Below are 17,500 nucleotides of genomic sequence, written 5' to 3'. Positions count from 1 at the left end.
TTGCAAGATAGCTCTAAAGTTTCACAGGATACGTCATGTGGAAGTGTCTTAGGGACCGCCTAAAATGGTTCCAAGACAGCAAAGTGGATGAGAGCGCAATGCAGCTTGCCTGGGGCTCGTTGGGGTGGGAGACGAGCCAGTAGCAGAGGCTGCCATCATAGCTGCCGGACACAAAGAGGTCCTCGTGGATTGGGTGCCACGCTGCGGACGTGACGTCCTTGACGTGGCCGCGGAAGGTCGCCAGCTCGCGCAGCATGCGCGCATCGTACACCTGTGTTGAGCAGAAAGAGAGAGCGTCACACCCTTTAACCGCCGTTGTTGTAATGCACTCAAGAGTCTGAGGGTAACATTGTGCAAGTCCGAGAGCTGTAAAGCCGCTGATTGAATGGCACAGTCGGCAGGCGGGACACACAGCTGGCAGAATGCCTCTATATCATGGACAATCCAGCCATCGACATATCTGTTCTCACAGCTGATCATTTATAAAGATATCTGCAATATTTTATAATGCAGCAAATTTAAGCATTCAGGGGAAAAATTCCAGCTGCTTGGAGATGCCTCACCTTGCAGAGCGAGTCGCGAGACGCTGATAGCAGCCAGTTCCCGTTCATGTTCCAGTGCACCTGCGACACGTCTCACTAGCTTCAGCACCAGCTTCTTCACAATACATCCCACTCCAGGACATGCTCATCCTTCCGTGCAACCGCTGCAATTGAAACAAGCATCATGCCAAAAGGAATGAAACTGCCAAGACCTGAGATCATGCACGGGTGACACAGGCATTGGCCCTGCAGCTGCCAGAGGATCAATAAAGTCCCTGTGATTGACAATTCCCTTCAGGAGCTGCTGCAGGTGACCGCTAGCATTTACAGAAGGGCGTTCCTGCAATATGCTGGCGTTGTGGCTCTGCCCTCATGAATGTATGGCAGCTCACAAGCCTGCGTGCTGTGCGGTGCCTACAGGTGCTACTCTCCGTACAAGATTTTTCTCACAAAGGGTGCCAATTCTCAGGGTTGGTTGGGCCTTGCGTGCGAAGGCGCGAATGACAAGAATTAGACGTCCCTGCAGCTGCTTTCCATGTGGCTACCAAACAATAGCCACATAGTTTGCTCTTCATGTAAAAGTGTCACAGCTCCGCCATCGCATCTTGGCGGCCACACCCTGCAATCGTAGCCTGAAAAAGGGCGCGTCTCCATTTCATGGCGTTGTAGCGCTGCGCTCATGACAGCATGGGAGCTCACAAGCTTGCCACTGTGTGCAATTATATGAATATTGCGTGCCTGCATGATGGTTGCATTGTGGCCCTGCAGCGTGGCGAGGGCATCTTTGCCGCCGCGGGGGTCCCACAGCTTGATCACGTTGTCCTTGGAGGCCGACGCGACAACGCCCTTTGACGGATGCCAGTCGCACGCCTTCACGTCCCCGCCGTGGCCTCTCAACGTCGCCTCCAACTGCGCCGTCTTGAAGTCCCAGATCTGCCAAATGTGACAGCTGTCAGGCAGGCGATAATCTCAGAACATTCCTTGTTTGTTCGTTTTGACACGCCACAGCCAGCAGGTAGGCGAGACTCAGAACACATCTCTCCATTTGTGCTGAAGTGCCAGGCCTGCAAGACACCAGAGACAAGAGGCAGGCGACAATCACAGGGAAAATCTTTTCTATCCATCCTTGAGGTGCCATTTCACACCACAGGCCGTCATGCAGGCAACTTTATTTTTTCATTTTCTTCCCACATGTGCGGTGACCCACAGCCATCAGGCATGCGACAGTCGTTTCAGCCTTTCCTCCCACGATAGTGAGGCCCAGATGTAAGACACCCCAAAGCTGACAGGCAGGCAATAACGTCATTAATAGACCATTCCTTTTTCTCACAAGCCGGCTTCTTCCGTGTGGTTGTGTGCAGCAAAGTCTGAAAGGTTGAGGGCAGGAAGCGCCTCTGAGAGTGACAATGTACATGCAGCAGTTTGCAGGAAAGAGAGTGGAGCGAAAATGGGAGGGTGCACGCCTTGACGGTGGAGTCATCAGAGGCGGTGGCAAATTTGAGGTCGGAGGGGGCGATGCAGATGCCCCTGATGGACTCATTGTGCGCCTGAAGCGCCTGTCAGACCAGAACAGCCGGGTTTTTAATAGAAGCAGACATTGCCTCAAATTAGAACCAAGGTGGTGTAGAGAGGTCCACATGACATCACAAGCTATTGCAGCATCCTGCATGATCAGTCAGATTGACAAGCATTGCTGCATGTGCTGCTTCACATGCACGCGGCAGGTCAGGCACACCGTTTTCCGTTTTCCGTTCTCCGTTGTCCGTTTTCCCTTCTGATACGCGAGCAGCATATGCACGGTCATGGTACTAGAACAGATTATTCTCACCTTCACAGAGTCGAGATGCCGCTTCCAGTATTTGACAATGCCGGCGTCGTCGCTGCTCAGCATGTACTCGCCATTGTGCAGGAACCGGGCCGTCCTGATGGGAGCTTCATGCGCCTGCCATGCATGCAGAAAATCCACATAAGCAATGAAATGGCGACACACAATGTGATTGTGCTGGCTGCACAGTGGTGTCAATATGCCAGCTCCACCTTGCTTGTCACAAGAACCTGTCAGTGCTAAATCTATCTGCATCCATCACCCAGCAACGCCGGGACACGCACTGATCAAGCTCTTCTGCAGAGGAGAGGAGATCCTCCGGTTCGATTGTCAACGGGGTATCAATTGCCAATCCCTCTACTCTGACCCTTTCCTGCTCTACTCAATTTCCGACTTTCATGCAGAAGGGTGCACCTGAATGATGTGTTCAAAGGCAAAGGTTCGCCCCTCCCATTGGGTGAACTCGCCGACCTGCGTGCCTGTGATGCAGCGCCTGCCCTCCTGGTTCCACGTAACTGCATTGAAGCTGGCACGCACCTAAACCCACACACGCACACCCTTCAGCATTAAGCAATTATTTCCATAGGTACTGCCTCGCGCATGCATGCCCAGCACAAAAGAATCTGATACTGGATTCTGCACGCTAAAGAGCTCACAGCGCACTGCGAAAGGAAGGCGGCACAATTATGAAGGAAGCGAATCAGCCGGAATTTGTACCTTGTTCCAGCTCATGTGCACGAACTTGGTGGCAAAGCTGTTTGCAGGCTGGTCGATGTAGCCCATGGGGGGCAGGATCTGCACAGTCGAGATACTATTGGTACACTAGCACAGCTGTCAGCATAGGAAAGCAGATTCACACTCGTCTTCTTGTGGCAAGGACGTGAATTTGCTGAATAGCAAGTCACCCTGAGAGCACCAGCAGCAGTGGGCTGCAGCAGGTTGATGCCATATCTGTTGGGCCGCTTCGGGCGCTCTTGCAGCAGCCTCAAGTACGGTCCAGTGTAGTCCACTGTGCGCCTGGAGTAGGGCATTCAACAGGTACTTCAGGCCAGACTTTGGGATCTGAACACTCAAAGCTCGCAGTAACCTGCTCTGTACGGAAATTGGATATCCCAAAACTGTCTCCTTACGCTTGAATGCCGGCTCGTAGCGCTTTGCCGCCCGTCTCAGCCTCAGGCTTAGCACCAGCATGGTGATCTGGGACCACGGCCAGCTCACCCGCATTCTGGTGCAATCCCTCATGCTGTACTGCTGCCATGCCTTTCTGATCAACTAAATCGGCAAGAACATCCTACGATCTTGTCAGCTGGGTAAATATCGGCGCTGGGCGCTCTGCACAAATATTAACATCAAGTCCATCAAACAGCGATGGACCTCAGTTCTTTCCAGGTCCTGGTATCCAATCACAAGTCAGTCGCTTGTTCATCACTATACTTGTACCTTCATCAACAGATGAGTGTGAAGCTAATAATAATTCCGTCCATCAATTGCTGCATGCCATTATAGCTCGGCCCGTAAGCTGTGCCAGCGTGGCACCCAGAAGAATTTTCAAGCAGAGCAAACAGGTGCGAATGGACACCAGCAATGCAAGCCGGATGGAAACAGAGAGGAGAGCTGACTTCGACATAGGCCACGGCTCGATCTCCATCTCCGTCACGGTTGGCTCGCCACGGAAGAAGGGACGGAAGGAGGAGACTTTAATGAAGAGAACAGCCAAGGCTGGTGAGGAGACCAAGCAGGTGAAGCAGGCGCGGGCCAGCCGTCTTCAAGGTCAAAAGGAAGCAGCCGTGCAGCCCATGGAAGAAAAGCAGCCCAGTGCTCGGGAAGTTGCAGCTGCAAAGGCTGCAAGGGCGCGACTGTACAGCAAAGCGCAGGGGCAGGTGGGCCGTGGCACGGGAAAGAAGCCTTCTGTGTCCTTCTGCATACAGGAAAACGAAGAAAATCTTGCCTTAGCTCGTGCATGTGGCTCTATTATATATTTTGCGAAATCAATCTGCAGAGAAGTGTTTTTTATGGGAAAAGATGAGAGGGATCATTCAACACAGTGGGTCTCGAAGATTGCCCTGGGATATCACATCAAAATTTTGCATTTCAGGCCAGGAATTTATGCCTGTTACAGCGGATTAATTGATTATTATGCGTTGCACGGTGCAAGTCTCTAACAGGACATCCTTTGAAGCATTTAAAGTGTTTGCTCACAGGAAGCAGAACCTGCGGAACTTAGACTCCCCACAGGACAGGAGCCTGTGCCAACCGTGGACGTCGATAATATACCAACGGAGCTTTTGACGCCTCTCGACAACGTTGAGACAGATGCAAAGGTGTGATGCCAGTACCTGCCAACCTCAGACATATGGTAGTGAAGAGAAATGAAAGTGCATGTTAAGAATGTGCGATGACATCTGCTGCATCGTACAGTATTGTACAGGCACAGTGCAGCTACAAATTGCTAGTGATGACAATCATGGGTGGTCGCTGTACAGGCAGCAATGCAGGATCTGCAATCTTCGGACTGGGCAGTGGCGTGTAGGGGGCAGATGCAGCTGAGACGCTTGGCAGTGTTCCATCCTGAGGAGTGCAGACCTCTCTTGTGAGCACATCCACTTCTCCCGCTTAAATTGTTTGAGACCGCAGTTGATCATGCAGCATGTCATCTCACATCCTAGAAGGCAGCGCTATTACGCATGTCTGTTGAGCATGCATGTCTGTTCTCAGCATAATGGCAACTGCTGACCACTACCTTCCTGTTTCTGCATCGATAAAGATGATAAAATGAATAATATGAGAATGTTCTGAATGTCTACACATCATGCTTAGGTGATTGCGCAGCACATGCCTGAAAGATGTGCTTTGTGTTCCTGCAGGCCACAGGTGATCCCGCTGGTGCTGAAGAGCGTGAAGAACCTGCGCAGTTCCCTCAGTAAGGTGTGCTCTTCTCAATACCATCTGGCTCTGGTTGAGAAATTCACCAACGCCATTAAACGCACTCTCACGAGCTCTCTATTGCCTGCACCCACACCATCACTGCAGACGCCAACACAGCTCTGAAATATTCCATTCCAACACAATGCTGCTCGACTGATCTTCGCTTATGTACAGCATTGCATCAGGCGCCAATCATGCAAATTTCTCAAAAGGGGCTTGTGAAATCGTTGCGCTGACTGAAAGGAACATGCCCTGTTGCGCAGGCGGCCATCATGGCAGTCAGCGATCTCTGTCAGACCTTCGGCACAGAGCTGCTGCCTCTTCTGGATATGGGCGGCGCAGCGCAGCCCCTCAAGAGCCTGCTATCACAGCTGCTTCTGAAGGTGCATATATCCACACACTCCCAGCTCTTCCTGAGGCATATTAATCTCTGCCTGGTTCAATTTGCAGACACAGTCATCAAGAGCAGAATTCTTCCAAAGGCTTCAAAACGCACCGTGCACAGTCCTCTTGGGTCATGTGCAAAACATCATTTTCCATGAATTGCCACTGTTGAAGTTCCTCTTGACTTTACAAGGACGTCCCACCCAGGCTTCGGGGAGTATTTCATCCCTAAGCAAAGGTCGAGTCACCAAACCTGAAAATGAAATGTAATCAAGTATATCTCCTTTGCATGCATGCAGGCGGGCTCCAATGACAAACGGTTTGTCATCGAGGAGGTGACTCGCGCGCTGCAGACGATGGCTGACTGCATGGACCCGGCCAAGCTGCTGCTGCGGATCCTACCCTACGCTGCTCACAAGAACCCTAAGGTGAGCATCCCCCTCAACAGCATGCGGGAAAGCTGCAGAGCTGTTGCTTGCGGCAGGGAGCTGAAAACGACGCTCGTCAACATCGCATTGTACTAGGGGTGTGGACAGCAGTCCCTCCTCGGTGATAACTCCGTCTTGCAGGCATGCGAGCTTCAGTCCTCTTGATATGCTGCCAACGCAGAAACAAGTGCTATGCAATAAAGTGATTGGTGCCAAGAACATAGGAGGACCTGTAGCAATCTGAAGAAGGCAGCTCTGCCTGCAACTGCCGCACATGTAGGGCTGCTCTTAATTCAGTTCTTCTCTACAGATTTCCCCTCATTGAAATACTTGTACATACGCCGGTGAGGGGCAAGCCTTTGCCTGGGTTCTGGCTGCAGACAGGTCTGAGAGATCCAAACGGACATGTCTGCATATATGTGTGGCCCTCTGGGCTCTGGATGCGCCATTATGAAGGATCGCACGTAATACTGTAGGACTCGTTCTCAAACCCTCACCCCAGGCGCTGCTGGAAAATTTTCAGAGCAAATTTTAGGGGTCTTCCTGACTTCAACAACATCAGGGTCGTGCTCCATTGGATTGGGCTTGTCGGAAGCTCTCCGAATCTGGTCTCAATATTATCATAGGCGTTTTGTATTTTGAGAGATAGGGTCTTAAGTATCCACCCTTTTTGGCCATAAATTCTTATCGATTGCAGGTTTAGAATGAGTACTACAGTATTAGTAATTTCTCGTCACTCATGCAGGTGCGCGGCAAGGTGGCGGTGTCACTGGCGGCGTCGGCGGCTAAGATGACGCCGGAGCAGTGGGCAGGCCACGATCGCGCCGCGCTGCTTCAGGCGGCTGGCAAGCTCGTGTGCGACAACACACCCGAGGCGCGCGACGCCGCGAAACGACTCATTGCACTTTTGCGCGACGCGTTTGAATTTTCCACCGACGCTGCGGCCGCCGGGGCAGGCGCTGCACCGGAGGTGCGCCAGTCCTGAGTGTGCCCAAGAATGCAGAGGTGCTCGCCAGAGTTCGTCCACAAATGTGTAGCCTACCAATAACGAATTCAGCTAGCAGAAACTCAAGGACCGGGCAGTCAGCCCGGGTATACGTGGGGGTGAGTTGCATGAATCTGGCAACGCAAGGTACCAAATTTGTCACATTGCGCACTATGTGAAGAAGTGTCCTCTGATAGCAGACCTGTTGCACCAGGGCAATGGCAAGGAGAATGAGGCCAAGGACAGGAACGCCGCAAGAGGCGCGCCGGCAGCAGAGGCAGCAGAGCTGGTGAAAGGGGGAGATCCTGCGGATGAGAATACTCCCTGGAATAAGTGGGCGAGGCACTGTCACTCCACTCTGGGCTCCACAGCCGCTGCAGCTGTGCTGAAGGTCACCAGCTGACCGCTGCGAAGTCTTACTCTCTATTGCTATGTGGGCATGGGTGTCTGCTGCAATCTACTTTTCTGCTGTGGACCTGCTTTTCTGCTCAGAGCCTCACACGGCCATGTCACGACCAAAGACTTGCACGAACATTCGAGGAAGGACATATATGCGATAATGCATCAATTTTTCCAGTAATTAGAGCAGGTGTCCTTGAGAGCCGTTAGGAGAACAATGCGGGGGTGCACACAAGAATGAGCCAGGTTCATAATTAAGTGTCTACAAAGATTGTTATTATTATTATTCTTATTATCACACGCTTTTCCTGCCAAAAGGTACGTCCTGCAGACAAGCTGTACTTCAAGGCTGCCACAATCCTACCACTTGTTGGACTCGCCAAATCCAAGCAATACCCAATCAATCGTGGGCACGGTGCTCAGTATTCATACCGCCCCCCGCCAGCCGGGGCTGCAAAGATTTACTAGCTGTAAACAGGTCATGAGTGGTGCTTGGTCAGCTGATTCTGCTGCCTGTACCTAGCAATGCAAACTTGAAAGGAATAGAACTTTCTCTATGAATAACAGATTGTACAGTTTGTTGGCATGTATCAAATACAATGCTGAGCGGTGCCACGCATGATTGTATTTCTTGTTGGAACAGCAAAACTTCGTTGCAGATTGCTGTATATCATGCCCCATGCAAAATTATGTATTGCAATTACCAGCAATCAGCTCAAACCAGGAGACTCTAAATCAACGATTTAAAGTCCCCTGGTTCAAACACTGCTTACTATATGACGTCATCTAGTGGTACTACAAGTTTAAAGCTGCCAGCGGTTTGTGCGTGCATCTGTCTCAGGTGAAGTCGCCACAACCAAATTAATAACTGCACACAGCTGCAAATTGAGTTGAGAAGCCAACTTATCACACATGTGAGTGGTGTGGGGGAAATAGATGAAATCAACAGAAGCCGAACTCGAAGTGTTACAACTGGAAGTATTACTTCCCTTGGCCACATGGCCGTTCAAAATCTTTCATGGCTCGCAACACTTGTCATTAACGAGTTCTCATTTGAATGTTTTCATCACTTGAACTGAGAGGGCTAATTGGATTCTTGTCACCTATCAATTCCTGTTCCCGTACAAAGCAAGCAGAGTCAGTAAAAGGCCTCATTGGAAGGACATGTCTGATGGGCCCTCTTCCCATGCAGTTCATCCATCCTAAACCTGCACCACACTCGGCTCTGCCAACGAGGGGTGATGTTGAGCTCTATCGCACACGCAGTGCCAACAGAGCCTAGAAAAGGAAATCCTTTACCATGACACACATTGCACAAGCTCAACACAGCAATGTCTGGAAGCAAAAAGCTGAGCCTTAAGGACAAGCTTGATGCCATCAGCACCCAACGACATGTCCTCATCTCTAGCATTGACTGCCAGCCTTTGTCAAACGCCGTGGCAGCTCAATGTCACATGAGTGATGCGAGCCCTTACTTGCACAGGAATGCACCCGTCATAGAAGTTGACAAATAATGCTAAATCCTTGGAACATTTGCACACCTGTCACTCATGTGGCTATTGAGAGCAGCGTTAGCAGTGGAGTCGAAAGAAAGCGCACCTTGTTGACACCTGGTAAAGGGATTGCTATCCTGCAAAGTCGGTGCGCGCACAAGGACGAAGGATCCTTGATGGGCCCTTCTAGCAGCAGTTGCCATATAAGTATGGAGCAAGGCCCATTTGCGGCGCAAGTCAGCCCTCCTGCTCAGAGAGAGTGAGGCTGGGCAGGGACAAAATCTTCGACTGTCTTGAGGGCGTGGGCTGCACTGATGTCAAGAAGAGACGGCTGGAGAATATGGGCTCTGAGACAGTGATGGTCTACAAAAGCAATGTGAGTGCAGAACAGTCGAAGATTTCGTCCCTGCCCAGCCTCACTCTCTCTGAGCAGGAGGGCTGACTTGCGCCGCTGGCACAAGAGAACTACTGTAAACGGGCGCAAATGGGCCTTGCTCCATACTTATATGGCAGCTGCTGCTAGAAGGGCCCAGCAAGGATCCTTCGTGCCTGAGCGCACACCGACTTTGCAGGATAGCGATCTCTTCACAAGGTGTCAACAAGGTGCGCTTCTTTCGACTCCACTGCTAAGACTGCTCTCAATAGCACGGAGGCTCCAAAATGACTTTTACCAGTCCAGCTAAGGCGGTCGTAACTCTCTACGTGGCTAGTATCCGTAATCTACGGATTCGTACGGTGTATTGTGGACGTATAATGTGTGACCCCTGAAACCTATCATATCTTAATTGATTATAGGGTATGAATAGAAGCCCTTCAGAGCCTCAGGGTTGCCTCGACTGTGTGATCATCCGCAATCCCAGTCAGCGTGTCTAGCATGTCAGCAAATACACGTCCGACACGCTTGTCCCCCATGTGTCCACCCCCTCTCATTCCGCTTTCCAACCACACCTTTGATCAGCAGTTCAGGTGATGCAAGCGCTTTGCTGATCACAACTGCTCCCGATGACGATACTGTTGACACCAAATTTGCTCGCATGTGTATCGATCCCTAGTATGTCAAAGGATCATGGATCATCCCAATCTGAGCAAAGACCGCCACCTTTACACGTCCGACCTGACTGAGAACCAGCTGTGGGAGATGAGCTGGCGGCCTACAAAATTCACCGGCTTGCCGATACATTTTGCTTCAGCTGTGATGAAGCTTTCCCTGAGGGAAGTACCTTGCGCATCAGGGTGTCTGGAACATATGAAAAGACATGCGCCTGCGGTGCATCTGCGTTCCCATCATGACATCCCAAGTTGCCTCATCTGTGACGAGCCAAACTCTTGGCAGACACTGTACAAGCTTGTCAATCTCTGGAAGCAGCATGTGTGAAATGGCTGCAGACGCCCTGCTCTGGTTTTGTATATGACACCCTTCAATAGCACTTTCGGATGCGCTGTTTGCATGGAAAGTGTGTCTTGTTCATCAGTTGAATGATTTTGCTGGCTGGCTTGAAAAGCAGGAATCTACCTGGCGAGATCACTCCCGAAGATGTCCAAAAGGTGGTGCAATGAGTGTGCCTCAACAAGGACCTATTGCTGGCGATGTGGAATCAGGATGTTGACCAGAGGGACTGAGCAGACAGTTGCGTGAAGCTGCAGTAGGTTTGTAAACATATGTACAGTTGCTCGAGGAAGATCAGTCGACTGCTGACGATAGTTTTAGTGAAAATGGTATGCTGACTGAAATCTTCTAGATTAGCTCTTTATCGTTACAAGACTTCATCTTTTGCGATATATGAAGCTTTTGCTAATCGTGGCCCAGTCTTGAACATGTCTTAATTTGGTCCCTCTCTCAGACACACTCTCAGTGCACGGGCGCACAGTCTGCTGAGGAAGCTTTGTATCACCCCCAGTTCTCTTAAAGTCGCAGACGTCACATATGAAAGGTTTTCCGGATCCTGTGAAATGGAAGTAAATCATACTGGTGGCGCATGAGTGCTAATATCAGCAAGGCTCCAACAGCCCACCAGCTGATGTGTTGGCACATGCATGCTGACATCAGCAACTCTACCAGCCAATGTGGCGCCAGTTGTCACCGGCGTACACGGCGTTCTCTCCCAACTCCTCCTCAATCCTCAGCAGCTGGTTGTACTTGGCCAACCGCTCCGACCTGCAGCCAGAACAGTCACTCAGTGGGGACTTCTGACATGCAGCGCAATGTGTGGAGATATCTTTGTAATGTTCCACGCTACTCCTGCCAAGAGGCAAGGTGCGTCCTACAGACAAGCTGCAAATAAAGGCTGCCACACTTCTACCCTCGCTGGACTCGCCAGATCCAAGCAAGACCCAATCAATTGTGGGCAGGGTGTGATCACTAGTTAGTCAGCCAGGACCATCTCAACAATAAAGAACACCCAGCCTTGCTTCTGTCAGGCTACATGCAACCATGATTCGAAAGTTGTGATCACATTATAAATTTGTACGTAGATGAAGGCCCTGCACGTGACAGTCGCAGACCCCGCCTGTCAGCAGGCAGATGTGTCGGATGATTGCGCAAAGGGTGATATTCTGGGAGGCATCACCCTCATCACAATGATCCCACCAACTTACATTCACCTGGGCGATTCACTATAAAGCATTTCACAGCAGTCATACGTTCAAACCTTGTTTGCTACTGTTGCACGCTTTTCCAGCGTTGCAAGGCTAGGAGCATTTGGGCAGCATTTGTCCAGATTTCTGAAAATTACTAAAGGAGGTGACATGAGTATTACCTGCAGGGAGCGCCGGTCTTGATCTGGCCGGTGGCGAGGCCGACAGAGAGGTCTGCAATGAAGGAGTCCTCGGTCTCTCCAGAGCGGTGGGACGCCATGACTCCCCAGCCGGCCTCCTTGGCCATCTTCACTGCCATGATCGATTCTGTCACCGTGCCGATCTGGTTCACCTGCGCGCAAGGACAAGCCTGGTCAGAAAGCTGGTCCTACAACAGAATGCTTCCACTGTGACACTGCAAGGAGTCACGCCAGTGCTGCAAGCAGGAGCAATGTCATTGCGAAAGCACATGTCCGATTGGCATAAAACGCGATGCTGCCATTGCTTTGGTCAGTAATTCGCTCTTGAGGCAGCTTGCTGACAACAATTGAGCACTGGTACCCACAGTTTCCCTTGCCCACAAGGCGTGCAGTAGCTGCAGTACAGGGAGGAGATAGAGCAGATGGCGAGAACATGAGTAAGGGGTGACTCGCCTTGAGCAGCAGGGCATTGCAGGCCTTCTTCTCGATGGCGGTCTTTACGCGTGAGGGATTAGTCACCAGCAGGTCATCGCCTACCACCTGCGCGCATCATGCAGGCACATGTCACGTACAGAGTGAGAATGTAGCAAGTGGCACATTAGGGGGACCGCTGACCTGGCACTCCATCTCCAGGAGCAGCCCATCATCACGCCTAGTCACATATGTGCAAATCCTGCGCTTTAAACATCAGGATGAGAGCTTTGCAAGGACATGAGGCAGACTTTAAGGGCTCTTTTGGTGAAGTGGTTGCTTTTGCTTCTGCCTCAACACAACAGTAAAGAGAGCGTTCCCAGCCCTGCAATGAGATGAAAGGCTGTGAATGCTCAAGCACTATGTGGAGGCAAAAGCTTGACTCAACAGCGTCTTTCGGGCGAGCGCTGACAATGACTCGAGGTCGGCAGCAGCTCCTTGAGGGACAGAGACATTGCCTTCACCTAAATCCTGAACCAAATCCGCCTGAAACGGAAGGGTCGTTGACATCCAAAAAGGTTGCTTAGTGGAGCGCGGGTGGGTGGCAGAGGGAGGGAACAGCACCTGGCAGACGCCCTCTGCGGTGAAGGCAGCGGTGTGGTCCCAGTCGTCCTGGTCGAAGGGGTCCTCGATGGTCACGATGGGGAAGTCCTGCGTGAACTTCGTGTACAGGTTCTTCAGCTCGTCCCTGCAGCAAAGCCAAGCCAGTTCACCGCGCCGTCTCGCAATTTAAGGGGCAATTGCTGCCGGTATTTGGGGGGCGGTACAAATACTGAGCACCGTGCCCACGGTTTATTGGGTCTTGCTTGGATCTGGCGAGTCCAAAAAGGGTAGGATTGTGGCAGCCTTTAACTGCAGCTTGTCTGCAGGACGCACCTTGCCTCTTGGCAGGAAAAGTGTGTAATAACTAATTAATAACAATTTGAGGGCAGTGACCTCGCACATTGAGGACACATCACCGCTCTAAAGACTGACACTGCAGTGCCAGAAAGGCATGGAAATGCAAACAGCCCCAAGCATGGCGCCTTGGTATAGCTCATACAAATCTTTGAAAGCAGACAAGGACAATTTGTGTCGACATGACACAACAGCAGCCAGCATGTAATATGACAAGGCTGTGGCAACCCCTAGATGAACGTGGCATGGTTTAGTGTTCTGGCAAAGAGGAGTCTCATCCCATTTGACACGGGAGCAATGCCCGATTTAAGATCTTAGATGACTGGCCGCTGACTCACCCGGTGAGCACCTGGCTGCCGTCGTTGTCCTTGGTCTTGAAGTCCAGGTCGTACTTGTTGTCCTTAGTCAGGAACTCCGAGGCAGCCACGTCCATGCCAATCTTCACCTTGCCAGTGTATCCAGCGGCCTGCATGCATGCAACATTTTTTTATGATCACAGTTTTAGCGGCCACCCCGCCTCTACCAGCCCTTCCGCCTCTACCAGCCCTTCCTCTGAATCAATGTCTCTGGAATATAATTTAAATGGCCTAGGAAGACGCCAAATGACATGAAAGACAGGGATGTGCAAGCCTCAAATGCATGGAATGACAGCAGGGAAAGCATCACTGCTGCACACCACGGAAGTAGCCATGCAATCACTTAGTCAATCTTAGTAATTGATAGTCAATGATAGGTATTCACCTCAATGGCCTGGTTGACCAGGTTGAGGCCCTCCTCATTGGAGCCAATGTTGGGAGCGAAGCCGCCCTCATCTCCAACATTGCAGGCGTCCTGCATTCCACACAGAACTCCTTCACTCAAATAAGACCGGAGAGCCAGAAGTGCTTGTGTTAGCCCCCATCATGTTGCTCACCCTAACCCGACACTAAACATCCCAATCCCCAGCTGAAAGCGCCTTTGCGAACAGCAGCAGACACTGTCAGACAGTAGCAAGCCCGCTAAGCCACCACGCTCGAGAAGGAATGAACTCATGCAGGTTTGCGGATACGCAGGGAGAGAAGAGCTGCGCACCTGGCCGTACTTCTTCTTGATGATGCTCTTGAGATTGTGGTACACCTCAGCACCGGCCTGCAGTGCCTCGCTGAAGGTCTTCACTCCAGTCGGCAGGATCATGAACTCCTGCAGCACGCACAGCAAGCACATCGGTCAGATCTTAGCCACACAGATTGTGTAGATGCATATTGTCTTCGGCCGCTATCATCCGATATTCTGAGTTGGTGATTGCTCTGGGAGGCAGTCCGAGCAATGCAGGTGAGCGGGAGTGGCAATGCAGCCCAGTAGAATGTCAGACATGCACATGCTGCGCTCTTGCCACAAGACATGTGACCTCTGTGTCTCTTTCGGACTGGGCACCTGGTACAAGGATAGCAGGCCAGGCCCCCAAATAACTCTGCATGAATTCTAATGCGCAGCAGAAGCGGCCATGGAGTTTCCTGGGAGCGAGAAGGGTGGCTCATTACTGGCTCCGCGCCATCCACGTTGAATGAAGCTTGTCACTGTGAACTGCCCCTTGAATGGGGGTTAGAAAGGTGGCTGACCACTGGCCCCGCACCACTCTCATGATGTTGCATGAATCTTGTCGCAGAAGGGTGAGTCACCTGCAGTCGCAGAAGGGTGAGTCACCTGCATGGCGAGTGCGTTGCCGGCGTGGGAGCCTCCGTTGATGATGTTGAAGGAGGGGACTGGCAGCACCAGCTTCTTGTTGCCCGCCAGGTCAGCCAGGTGCTGGTACAGGGGAACGCCCTTCTCTGCCGCGCCCGCCTGCAATTAGTCATCAGCCAAGTCATGCAACGGGCTCAGAAAACTCGTACATGAAGGTAAGGAAGGGAAAGCATCTGTAAGTTGTTATGTCTTGCCCCATGATGGCAGGAAAGCTGTTCACAGTTGTTCTTAGCTCGCCCATTGACTGCGACAGGAGCTCTGGCCCATGTCTGGCATGCATCACTGAAGGGACTGGCAGCTCAAGAGCTCTCCATGCTCCAGCTCCCCGCCCAGGAAAACTTTGCAAAAAAATCACTTAGCGTCTAAATATTTGCATGTCCTCAAGAAATGATGCGCTGCTGCTGGCAAACGCCTCAGGATAGTGCACAGCACAACAACTGACACGGTGATCTCATGGGTGTGGGTTTGCACGGTTCTGTGGCTTCAGCATAGAGGCGATGGAGTCTCTGACTTTGAGAATGGAGATGCTTTAGTCACAGACTCCACGCTCGCTACGCTCTTGCCGCAGTGTAGCCACAGGGAAGGGGCTTGCACCTTGGCAACGGCCAGAGAGACGGCCAGGATTGCGTTGGCGCCCAGCTTGGCCTTGTTGTCAGTGCCATCAAGCTCCATCATCTTGTTGTCGATCGCCGTCTGATCCACCGGGTTCATTCCCTGCAATGCGCATATAAATCTCACTGCACCATCGAGGAAAATGCAACAGGACACTATTGCTCTGGTGTGCGGTGGGATGAGCATGCATGCATGCATGCATGCCAGGTGTCTCTGGCTTCACGGCAGCCTTCTATTGAGCATTGGCAATTGCATGAGGCAAGCATGCAACAGACTTATTGCATCTGATGGGAGCCTTCGGCATTGTGCCCTGCTTGTCATGAGATTGTAAGGACCACGGAGAGCCATAGGAAACGCTAGAGAGACATAGGTGCTTGCCTTCAGGGCAGGGCCAATGATCTTGTTGACGTTCTCAACAGCCTTGAGAACTCCCTTGCCCAGGTACCTGCAAGAAGGGGAATTACTTGAGCCTTTTTTAGTCTCCATGTTAATACATGACTCCATACCCTGTGAAAAGTTGTACACGCAAATCCTAGCACATGTTGCGTATATAAAAGGAGGGACAAGGTAGCAAGTCTTTCCAAGAGTCCGATGTGTCACGTGGACAGTTTCAGCTTACGTTCCCTTGTCGGCATCACGAAGCTCCACGGCCTCGTAGATACCAGTGGAAGCGCCTGAGGGAACGGCTGCGCGGTACCAGCCCTTGTACGTGTGGACGTCGGCCTCAACAGTGGGATTGCCACGAGAGTCGATGATCTGGCGGCCGATCACCTTGGTGATCTCTGCAGGAGCGAGCTTCCGCAGGGTCTCGGCCTGTACAGTTTCAAGAAAGGTTGCTGAGAGTGTACAGCTCACGATTGGGCAACAAGGAGGGTGTACAACAGGTAACGTTAGGGCACCTCGCTGTAAGGACATTACAAACCTCCAAAGCTACTTGCTTGACATTATGCAGCAGCACCCGGTACTATACAGAATAAAAAAATATCACCATGAAGGAAATTGGCTCATCAGGCTTCGACTTGACAGTCGCGTTGATGACATCCTCCACCTTCTTGCTCAAATCTGCAGTGAACCGGCCAACAGATTTCGAGGTGAGCATCCAGGACAAGCATTAGTAAATAGACAAGAACTGAAAACAACGCAAGGAGGCACTGAACCCATCGCACCGTGCTTGTCGATGTACTCCTGCAAGAGCACATCCCAAAGTCAATATAGGGTGAGGCAAGCACCCAACCAAGAAAGAGAACCAGGACACACGAGACAACCTCATAAATCTATTGAAGTGCTATGGAGTCTTGCAGTGAGCATCAAGGCAATAATTTGATCTCTTGGAGAGGCTGAGCAGCTGGCCTTCTAGATGACCTACCTGCACAGACATGGTGAGTGCTCGCTGGATAGTCCTTCTTGTGCTATGTCTGCGCGATACTGGTGTTCTTTGATTTCTACAAAGACTCGTTTCCGTACAGAATCTTTGTGGGAAGGTGCTGGAGATCACTGCAGCCATTCAATGCATCAGGTCTTCACGGTTTCAATGGCCGTGCACGGGGGGGACCGCCTCATTACCTCACCAATCTCCGACATGCCTCAAACAGATGAACTTCAACAGTGACAGCTCCGACACCTCCAGCTGTTGCATGCGAGGCTGTTGCGTTCATGCACTGGTGCTGTCTGCGGCCAAGCATGACTCACAGGACCTGTTGATGAACCACCACTGCGGCGATGTTGATAAGCAATAGGAGGGGTCCAAACCAGAACTGAATGGAGGATCATATGATGTGTTCAAGGGCTGCGGATGATATAATGCACTAGTACTGGCAGTGGCCATCTTGGGCCTGGCTTGTGGAGGACACGTGATTTAATGTGTCCAGGTTTTATTTTTTTTTATATTGCACCGTTGTATCATCTATACAGGAAAGGGGAAGGGGGAAGGTTTGTGTCTCTGCTACTCCAATCGCACATGCTGAATAGCTCCTCTTGGCCCTTTGGCCGCAAATCATGGATGTCCACAACAGGTTATGAGACATGACTAATCTGGAAGCTTCC

The 17,500-nt window shown here is 51.4% G+C and overlaps 3 protein-coding genes across 3 annotated transcripts; 1 reads left to right on the top strand and 2 right to left on the bottom strand.

The window, feature by feature from the left end:
- Nucleotides 1-13: 13 nt before the first annotated feature.
- COCSUDRAFT_19693 (WD40 repeat-like protein) lies at nucleotides 14-3,398 on the bottom strand (the record flags this gene model as incomplete). Its single annotated transcript, XM_005643994.1, has 8 exons — nucleotides 14-271; nucleotides 564-623; nucleotides 1,242-1,491; nucleotides 2,004-2,098; nucleotides 2,371-2,484; nucleotides 2,782-2,904; nucleotides 3,085-3,162; nucleotides 3,273-3,398. 8 exons carry the CDS (start codon nucleotides 3,396-3,398, stop codon nucleotides 14-16), a joined length of 1,104 nt encoding a protein of 367 aa, XP_005644051.1.
- A 548-nt stretch (nucleotides 3,399-3,946) lies between these two features.
- COCSUDRAFT_67925 (hypothetical protein) lies at nucleotides 3,947-7,492 on the top strand (the record flags this gene model as incomplete). Its single annotated transcript, XM_005643993.1, has 8 exons — nucleotides 3,947-4,247; nucleotides 4,569-4,688; nucleotides 4,851-4,957; nucleotides 5,232-5,292; nucleotides 5,556-5,675; nucleotides 5,976-6,104; nucleotides 6,850-7,074; nucleotides 7,304-7,492. Exons 1-8 carry the CDS (start codon nucleotides 3,963-3,965, stop codon nucleotides 7,490-7,492), a joined length of 1,236 nt encoding a protein of 411 aa, XP_005644050.1. The 5' UTR covers nucleotides 3,947-3,962.
- Nucleotides 7,493-11,033: 3,541 nt separating this feature from the next.
- Nucleotides 11,034-16,835, bottom strand: COCSUDRAFT_38308 (enolase; the record flags this gene model as incomplete). The annotated part of the gene is made up of 14 exons (XM_005643992.1): nucleotides 11,034-11,136; nucleotides 11,738-11,907; nucleotides 12,209-12,295; nucleotides 12,791-12,914; nucleotides 13,462-13,589; nucleotides 13,865-13,954; nucleotides 14,195-14,302; nucleotides 14,807-14,944; nucleotides 15,440-15,559; nucleotides 15,836-15,902; nucleotides 16,077-16,270; nucleotides 16,446-16,519; nucleotides 16,624-16,642; nucleotides 16,824-16,835. The coding sequence occupies 14 exons, from the start codon at nucleotides 16,833-16,835 to the stop codon at nucleotides 11,034-11,036; spliced, it is 1,434 nt and encodes a 477-aa protein (XP_005644049.1).
- Between the last annotated feature and the right edge of the window lie 665 nt (nucleotides 16,836-17,500).

The sequence above is a fragment of the Coccomyxa subellipsoidea genome (assembly GCF_000258705.1).
Source record: "Coccomyxa subellipsoidea C-169, whole genome shotgun sequence".
NCBI classification, from domain to species: Eukaryota; Viridiplantae; Chlorophyta; class Trebouxiophyceae; family Coccomyxaceae; genus Coccomyxa; species Coccomyxa subellipsoidea.
This window is presented reverse-complemented; position numbering and strand designations above follow the sequence as displayed.